This window comes from Camelina sativa, chromosome 14 (assembly GCF_030686135.1).
Source record: "Camelina sativa cultivar CO46 ecotype springtype chromosome 14, ASM3068613v1".
Classification (NCBI taxonomy): domain Eukaryota; kingdom Viridiplantae; phylum Streptophyta; class Magnoliopsida; order Brassicales; family Brassicaceae; genus Camelina; species Camelina sativa.
In genome coordinates, this window is record NC_141893.1 from 10,265,203 (window position 1) to 10,275,117 (window position 9,915).

The 9,915-nt window shown below is 35.4% G+C and overlaps 2 protein-coding genes across 2 annotated transcripts; both read left to right on the top strand.

Annotated features, from left to right (window-relative positions):
• Nucleotides 1-1,511: 1,511 nt before the first annotated feature.
• LOC104740983 (polyadenylate-binding protein 3-like) lies at nt 1,512-4,779 on the top strand. Its single transcript, XM_087483779.1, has 7 exons — nt 1,512-2,105; nt 2,382-3,163; nt 3,245-3,322; nt 3,407-3,496; nt 3,590-3,892; nt 3,981-4,196; nt 4,338-4,779. Exons 1-7 carry the CDS (start codon nt 1,793-1,795, stop codon nt 4,551-4,553), a joined length of 1,998 nt encoding a protein of 665 aa, XP_087339905.1. The 5' UTR covers nt 1,512-1,792; the 3' UTR covers nt 4,554-4,779.
• Nucleotides 4,780-7,569: 2,790 nt separating this feature from the next.
• Nucleotides 7,570-9,600, top strand: LOC147928020 (uncharacterized). The gene is made up of 3 exons (XM_087485980.1): nt 7,570-7,666; nt 7,763-8,506; nt 8,579-9,600. The coding sequence occupies exons 1-3, from the start codon at nt 7,570-7,572 to the stop codon at nt 9,598-9,600; spliced, it is 1,863 nt and encodes a 620-aa protein (XP_087342106.1).
• Nucleotides 9,601-9,915: the final 315 nt, after the last annotated feature.

Below are 9,915 nucleotides of genomic sequence, written 5' to 3' on the forward strand. Positions count from 1 at the left end.
GATATTGAATGACATAATATCGAATAGAATAGAATTAGTACCTCGCTTGTTTGCCGTTTTATTCCGGAGACATCTTCGTTTTTAGTTTAGAGCATGCTTGATATCTAGGAAAAAAAATAAAAAAGAAAAAAAGTTGAATTTGTTACCAATTTCTTAGTTGCATAGTGGTAAGTTGGGTCCCTATATTTTGTAAAAATAATATTAATCAATGATTGGAAAATATGTAAGTGAAGCTGAATATGAGTTTTATACTTACCCATTAATTTAATTTGTTGACCTATGCCTCAAGTGTAACATGCTCATGTTTTAAATTCTAATTGAGTTTAATACATTGGAATGACATTTCCCTCTCTATGTATATAACAAAGATAGGAGAGAATATCCTTTTCTCTTAGGGTTTAGGCCTAGAACTACGTTTATCTTTATTGTAAAATTATCGTTATCATTTATTTTATGGTTAATGATTTTTTAATTTGTTAAGTTTTTTTTTAATTTTATGATTTAATTATTTTTAGAATTAGAAGTTTGTGTTAAACTGACATGTGTAACGATCTTATGAATTACTAACTTTTGAAAAATTGACAACTGTCACGATCTTGTAAGTTACTAACTTTTGAAATCATACTTTATATGAGAAGATTAGATATCACAATTACAGTCTCCGCTCTCCAGTCTCCACAATCACCATTTTCATATATATATTAAAAAGATTACATGACAATGTATACCCTCGTTTAGTCTAAGTTTATGAAGAACTCAATATGGTTTATCATAATCCATATGATCAGGTCAAAGAATCTAATAATAGTTTTATACTCTTATTATTATTGGTAATGTAAATAGATTCATTAGCCATGCAAAATCTGGGAGTCGCAGTCTCCACTCCGAAAAATACATGGCTATCCATCTTTTACTCCAATCTAGACTAATAAATATCATGAATCCATATAGTATTAGTTGCGGATATTTAAAAAGGAATTTGTAATCTTAAATACCACATAATACTAATGTTCAAGGAATACACAATCTATATAAATTATAAAAGAATTCCATTATCCATGGTTTTCTTAATATATAATTCTTCAGCATCATTTAAATATATTTGAAGGAAGCTCTAGTTCATAAGAAAAAAAATAAAAATAATAATGATATAGTCTAAAACTGATGAATATCACCAATCTATTTATCATAAACCCAATATTTGGTCAAAAGAATCCAAAAATACTATAATGTCGCTATTTATAGTAATGTAGATTGATATCCTAGCTACGACCAAATCAAATTGATCCCAAGCTCTACTCTAAAAAAAGTGGTAAGAAAAGAACCACACAGAAATTTTCACATTCTTGATTTGTGGAATTAAAAAATAAAATCTATATGTAAAATCAGTCAAAACACAAGCGAAACAATAGGGTAAAACATAACACTGTGACCTGTTCTAAATCATTAATTCTCCGGATCCAAAGGTCACTTAGTAAATGTATAAATAAACGTACACAACTCTTCACACTAGATTTTGTATCTCTTCTCTTCACTCCTCTCGATCATTAGAGGAAAACTAAAAAAGGAAAAAAAAAAATCAAAATAAGAATAAATTTTTTTCCTAAAAACAAATAAAATTAAAATCTGTGAAGAAAAAGTATATTAACACAATCTCTTTCTCACTTTAAAACCTCCTAAAAGAAAACAAAATCTTCCAATTTTTGTTTTTAGAATTGGTTATTTTTGTTTCCTTTACCGGAGACGAGAAAAATTCACGAATCGTTTCTCGTAAAAAGTAAAACTCCCCAACATGGCAGCGGCGGTTGCAACGGGTGTTGCACCGGCGACAATGATTGATCAGGTTCCAAGTCCGACAGCTCAAAATTCGGTTCAAATATCGGTTTCAGTACCGGTTCCATCTCCAGAGACGGTGGCAGCAGTGGCCGATCAAACCCACCCGAACTCGTCGCTCTATGCGGGAGATCTGGACCCCAGAGTAACCGAAGCGCATCTGTTTGATTTGTTCAAACATGTAGCTACTGTTGTCTCGGTTAGAGTTTGTCGTGATCAGAACCGTCGCTCTTTGGGATATGCCTACATCAATTTCAGTAACCCTAATGATGGTATTACTATAATTCTATACCACTTGAATTGCTTAGTGTTCAACTACACCATGTTAAAAAAATGTTTACGCTACATATTAATTTAATTTTTAGAAGTAGTTGATGCATCAGTCTCTTATTTTCTGATCTACTTAGTTCAAAACGTGATTAGTTTGTTTGAAATTCTCTTTCAGTACCCACCTCATCGTAAACTTGTAACTGTCATAGATGCTAGTTTCAGGAGGATTTTATTTGCTTATCTATATTATGTTTGACGCGATTTATATATATATGCAGCTTACCGTGCAATGGAGGCTTTGAACTACACTCCCCTCTTTGATAGGCCCATTCGGATCATGCTCTCTAACCGTGATCCTAGCAGGCGATTGAGCGGCAAAGGGAACATTTTCATCAGAAACCTTGATGCCTCAATCGACAACAAGGCCTTGTTCGAGACGTTTTCAAGCTTTGGAACCATCCTCTCCTGCAAAGTTGCAATGGACGTGACTGGCCGGTCAAAGGGATATGGATTTGTCCAGTTCGAGAAGGAGGAGTCGGCTCAAGCCGCAATTGACAAGCTTAACGGAATGCTAATGAACGACAAGCAAGTCTACGTGGGACACTTCATCAGACGCCAAGAACGCGCTAGGGATGAAAACGCCCCTACACCACGTTTCACTAACGTGTACGTCAAGAATCTCCCAAAGGAGATTGGTGAGGACGAGCTACGAAAAACGTTTAGTAAATTTGGAGTGATATCGAGTGCGGTTGTAATGAGGGAGCAGAGCGGGACCTCGAGGTGTTTTGGGTTTGTGAACTTTGAGTGTACGGATGCAGCGGCTAGTGCGGTTGAGAAAATGAACGGGATTAGCTTAGGTGAAGATGTGTTGTACGTTGGAAGGGCGCAGAAGAAGTCTGAGAGAGAGGAAGAGCTAAGAAGGAAGTTTGAGCAGGAGAGGATAAACCGATTTGAGAAATCTCAGGGAGCGAATCTGTATTTGAAGAATCTTGATGATAGCGTTGATGATGACAAACTCAAGGAGATGTTCTCTGAGTTTGGAAATGTAACCTCTTCCAAGGTAATAACTATAACTATAAATCCATACATTCGTGTTGTTGATGTTACGTTGTCTTTGACAAAAGCCCTTAACTAAACGTAGGTTATGCTTAATCCACAAGGAATGAGCAGAGGATTTGGTTTTGTTGCTTATTCCAACCCTGAAGAAGCTTTAAGAGCTGTGAGTTTCTAACGCTGTTGTATATTCTTCTGTTATCGTTGGTCTCTTTTGTAATCTAAGAGATGAACACATATGACAATGCAGCTGAGTGAAATGAATGGGAAGATGATAGGAAGGAAACCACTATACATAGCTCTTGCGCAGCGCAAAGAAGATAGACGAGCACACTTACAGGTTTCTTAACTTTTCTTTACATATATTAAAAAGAAATGTGTCTGTTATCGCATGTGTAGTGACTATAGTGGTACGTTTTGTTTTTGTTTTTAGGCTTTGTTTTCTCAGATTAGAGCACCAGGGCCAATGTCGGGGTTCCATCACCCGCCAGGTGGACCAATGCCTGGTCCACCTCAACACATGTACGTTGGCCAGAATGGAACAAGTCTAGTCCCGTCCCAGCCCATTGGATACGGTTTCCAGCCTCAGTTCATCCCAGGGATGCGTCCAGGTTCTGGTCCTGGAAATTTCATCATGCCGTATCCGCTTCAGAGAGGACAAATTCAGACCGGTCCTCGTATGGGATTCAGGAGAGGTGCAACTAACATGCAGCACCACATCCCACAACAACAACAAGTATGTTTATAACTAAAAACTGAGTTGGTTATATATATAGTTTCGAAAAAAGTCATGAAACTGATATTGGATTGGACTGGATTGACAGCTTATGCACCCTAACCCGACCCCGGGAATGAGATATATGAACGGGGCAAGTAACGGGAGGAACGGAATGGATACGAGTGTTCCGCAAGGTATATTGCCTCCAATCATGCCTTTGCCAAGAGATGCTTCTTCAATATCTCATCAGAAAGCTCCTCTCCTTCCAATCTCTAAGCTCACTTCTTCCTTAGCTTCTGCTAGTCCAGCTGATCGTACTCGGGTTTGCCTCTCATCTCAGCTAACTAATTGTTTGTTTGCATTTGCTTTTACATACTTTGGTATGTATATATAGTTTATTAAGAAAGACAAAGCATATTTAATTAAGTTGTTCATTTAATTTTATAATAATTGTTTGGCACAGATGCTTGGAGAGCAACTTTACCCACTTGTGGAAAGGCATGAACCACTTCACGTGGCTAAAGTCACAGGAATGTTGTTGGAGATGGATCAAGCTGAGATCCTGCACTTGATGGAGTCACCAGAGGCACTCAAGTCTAAAGTATCTGAGGCTTTGGATGTTCTCAGGCTATCTGTTGATCAACCTGATCATGATCTTGGTTTCTCTACCACCGACTGAAACTTGCAATGCTTTTGCTGAACTCTGCTTTTTCTTTAGTTTTGTTATCGAGTCTTTCTTCACTTTATTTTTTTAGCATTTTTATTGTTTAACTTAGTTTATGTTTTTTTTGTGTGTCTTTTAACTTAGTTTATGGAGTTTCTTAATAATCTGCAATTAGCCGAGATTAGTCGTTATAGAAATCTGAGTGAACTTTTAATTTGAATTCCTAATTAAATTGTTAAAACCAACGACCTCCGAAATCTTCTGTCTAACGTGGGATCCCAAATGGATCCTTGAACACAAATTTTACCTCATCCGACCAATCAACATGACCATGCTATCCATGAGTAAGGGATCTTGTTAGTGTGCGTCTTAAGACTCTTAGCTTGAAATTAACTTCTTCTTTTTTCCTCACGAATGTGTAATCTATTCTCGTTAGGTCTGAATATGATTGGGTGGTATGACCAGGATGGACATGTAGCGGCATAGTGATAGAGTTGTCGATGCAACACCGTACCACCCGTACTAACTCCACGTACGTGGTGCATGTTATTGATGAGGGAGAAAAAATGATTGAATGATAGCTGTTCTGATTATTTTTATTTTTTTTTCTTTAAAACCTGAACTTCAAATTCTATATGTTTTGATGTTTTGGTAGAAAAATAGAAAATGAATCGAAAAGACCCTAAGGAGTTTTCGAATTTCCAATTGCCCAACTCTACTTGAAAATTAGGTTGTTCCGTAGTATGGTCAGCACTCAGCAACAAGGGACAAAGCCTTCGAGTATGGTAGGCTGGTAGCAATACAGTAATATATACTGACAGGAATCCAGATGTGAGTGTGTACAGTAGTGAATTTATTCGAATGTGTCCTTGTCCTACATCAAAATTTGTGGTTTGTATTCGACATGGTTGATATCAATTATATGCACACATACTCTCTTTTGGAAACTCTCTCAATTATATAAAGAAGAGACTCTTTTATGTTTTTATAATTGGAAACAAGCTATTCAATGATTGTCGCATTCATTTCAAAATACATGTTTGATATGACGTTAATCAGAATGGTTTATGTTGATCGAATATACTTTCAGTCACAACAAGAATCTAATATAATTAATTTATTCAGAAAACTCATGTTTTGCATATAATATTCATTTATATATATTTTTTATTTTTGCGATGGTACATGAACCATCTCTGTTCTGGTCATGTAAAAGATATTAAAAAGTCAACATTAGTGCTAATTTCAAATTGACCAAGCTTTAGCACACAAGAAGATTTTTTTTAAATGATTGAATAAAGAAGAGAGTGAGTGGGGTTGATACGTGTCACCGTCCAAAATGTGTCTGACCCTTCTAATTGGAGCTACACTAGCCGACCCTTTGCCTCATCATTTGTTGACTTCAGTTGCCTTTTGAACGATGTATAATAGTTTATAAATTCAACACCTCCTCCTCAACTTTTAACACTCTATCGTCATTTTCTCTTTCTTCTACCTACTCATTTAACACTCAAATCAATTTTAACTTTTTCAATAGTTTTATTTAATAAAATTCAACACCTTATCCAACTATTTTCACTTATTTTTATTTTTACTTAATTTGATAATAACACATTTATAATAATAATTAATAGAATTTGGAAATAAAAAAGAATAGTTAGTAGAATCTTGGGTAGGATTTGTTGGAATCCATTCTAAAAAAAAGTAAAATAAACAAGAGTTTATTAGAAAAGAATTAGAAAAATATAATAAAAATTATGGTTTTTTGTGTCTGAATAAAATGAAACAAGTCTCTATTTATAGAGTTTAAAAAATGATGAATTTTGATATAAAAAATATTTTATAAAAAGTTATTTACTACATAATAATTGATTTTAAAATGATAAAATAAAAAAATCTCCAAAATTTTACTCTCCAAATACAACACCTGTCCCTCTCTAAAAAAATTTCTTTTTCGACAACAAAAAAAAGAAAAAACACACTTGAGCGTTCACATGGGTTTGTGGGGCCCAAAATTTCAGTTTCAACCTGTTGAATTATTTTAACAAGAATTAATCCATGTAAGTTTTTTCTTTTTTTAACACTTTTATTGTATTCATTAAACAGGAGTAAATATCTCAGAAATCCTTAAAACTTTTTGATAAATCTCCTATCTTTCTCTCTATTTTTCATACCCTCACCTTATTTAATAGGAGGTGGTTAGACGATTTTAGCCTTTTAGTTTAATTGATTTAGATTAATTTTTTTAAATAAAAAAATAAACCCAGCTGCTCTTTCGACCCGAGAAACCCGACCTGTCTCAACCCAGCCGCCGATGATTCTTCCGTCGTCAGAGCTCCTACTATTGTCGTTCTTCACCAACTCGAGTTGAATTAAGTTGTTCTTCAAAATGCAGGTGTGTTACTTCACATTAGAGTAGCTTTTGGTTGAATTTGTTTTTGATTTGTAAATTTAGAAATTCAATTGGATTTAGATCGAAGAAAGCTTACCACATTGGGTGTTTTACAAAGGTTTATGGATCGATTGAGCTATCTATTAGATAAGAAAGAGATTTGGCTTTCGATTTCAGTGAATTAAAGAGATTAGAACTCGTTTACCATTCGATTCGATTTTGATAGGAGAGAGAGAAGGTGGTGAAACTGGTATTACTGGTATATTTAGTAAAACTAGTAGTAGTACTAATTATGATTTTTTATATTGGTTGGTTTGGCAGGATACAATATGCGAGAACGTCTGCCTACATTTTAAATTTGAAGGTCGCATGTATAGTATAATGTTCAAGAGGAATATAACATTGTTGATGTTAAATGCAAAGATACAGAGGAAGCTTGGATTTGTTGAAAGTAACGTTCAGTTGCAGCTGAGCTACAAGCCACTACTGGTAGAAACATTGGAGCATTGTGAGCTTAATGATGATGAGGATGTTAATGTTTATCTAGACTCTGTTAATTATGAGAAGCGAAGATGTATGTTGTTTGTGAATGTCATCCCTTCCAAGCCTCAGCCTGAGTAAGTTCCCATAGTGCCCACAATGCCCATAGTGGACCAAAGTTCTGTTGGTATGAACTTTGAAAACCAACATGCGAAGGATGGTGAAATCGGACCTAACGCCATTGTTGTCTACGTAGGCAAATAAAAGGCTGTAGAGAGTGATTCTAATAAAGAGGGTGAAGCTGAATCACGTGATGAAGGTGATGAATATACTGAGTCACGCCCTGTTGTAGAACCATGTAAGTATATTATACCATGGGATGATGGTTTGGATCTGACTAAACTTCAAGAATTTCCAAACAAGAAGGCATTGCAAGATGTGGTGGATAGAGCTTCATTCGCTAACTATTTTAGTTTTGAAATAGTAAAGTCGGACAAGGTGCGTTATGTGCTCAAATGTCCTAAAGAAGGATGTAATTGGGGTTTACGAGGTGGTAGGATTCGAGATACATATATTTTCTCGATTAGAAGGCACAACAAGATGCATACATGCTCTCGGGCTAGTCAAAGTTCAAGCAACAGTAAGAGACAAGGCACTCCACAATTAGTTGCTTCTCTTTTACATGGTGATTATCCATGGCAAATGGAAACTCCACCTCCGAAAATTATCATGGATCTTGTCAAGAGAAAATTAGGTATTGATATATCATATTCCACGGCGTTGAGAGGGAAAATTCAAGCTGTTACTGATTTGAAAGGTAGTCCAGAAGAAAGCTACAAGATGCTGCGATGTTATCTACACATGTTAGAGAAGGTTAATCATGGTACAAGATCATATGTGCATTGCAATGAGAATAATAAATTCATGTACTTGTTCATAGCTTTGGGAGCTAGCGTTGAAGGATTTAAAGTCATGAGAAAAGTTATAACTATGGATGCAACTTTTCTAAAGAACGGATATAAGGGTATTCTTGTTTTTGCGTCGGCTCAAGATCCTAACCGTCACCATTATCTCTTGGTGTTTGGTGTTCTTGATGGTGAGAATGATGCAAGTTGGAATTGGTTTTTGGAGATGTTGAAAACCGTTGTTGGGGATTCTTCTGAAATAGTATTTATGACTGACAGAAATACAAGTCTCATAAAAGCCATAGCTAATGTGTATCCTCTGGCTCATCATGGTTTTTGTATATGGCATTTATCCCAAAATGTGAAAGGTTATGCTCGTAACGTCAACAAAGACGTTGTTGCATGGAGATTCATGGAGTGTAGTAGGTTTTACACAGTGGCTGAGTTCAACATTGCTTACGCTTCTTTTACGACAAGATATCCTTCTGCTGCCAAGTATCTTGAAGAATCTACCCAGAAAGAAAGATGGGCAAGATGTGTTTTTCCAGGAGATAGATACAACCTAGACACAAGCACCTGTGTTGAATCGATGAACAACGTATTTAAAGATGCAAGGAGGTACTCCTTGATACCCATGCTTGATGCAATCCTTAAAAAATTATCTAAATGGTTTAATGAACATCAGAAATATGTTGTGTCTGGATCAGTCGCAAATAAATTGGTGCCTTTAGTGGAGAACTACTTACATGATTTATGGGCAACTGCTGAGAAACTAAAGGTGACAGAGCTAAATGGTTTCGAACTTGAATACAATGTCATTGACAGTGACATAAAACCTTATTTGGTGAAGTTGCGATTGAGAAGTTGCAGTTGCAGGTTTTTCGATATACAAAAGTATCCTTCTGTGCATGCATTGACGTCTTTCATTACATTCCAAAAATATGGAGGTAAAGATATCGAGTTACATGAGTTGTGTTCTAAGTATTATTGGACGGAGCTGTGGACAATTGCATATTGCAGGACAATTTATTTAGTACCTGAGAAGTCTCGATGGGATGTCCTAGATGAAGTCCAAGATATGCAGATCATTCCTCCGAATCGGAGAATAAAAGGGGGAAGAAAGAAAACAAAAAGGTATGCATCTGCTGGGGAAAAACGACCAAAAACTCGACCTAGGACGCAGAATAAAAGGCGCCGGAGACAAGGACTTCAATGGTTGTTATTTGGAGATAATGTTCATGTTTGGTTCACCTCTTCATATGTCAATTGTGTTTGGTTTGACTAATCTCTACTTTTTTATGGCATAACTCCCTTTTGAAACTTAATTTAAAACTTAATTTGAAGTCTATTAATGTTTTCGTCTTTCAAAATATGTGTATATAAGAGAGTAGAACTAACACAACTAAGATAAAACTGGTAAAAATGGTAAAATTGGTACTACTGAAAATAATAAAATCGGTACTACCTAAAACCAGTGTTGACAATACATATTGTATAAATGTTCTAATTAGGTTTCTACTATAAATGAATAATTTTCCAAAATATACTAATTTTAATTTATTTATGAAAGAATCTCAACAAGTGTTTCCTTACACTTTTA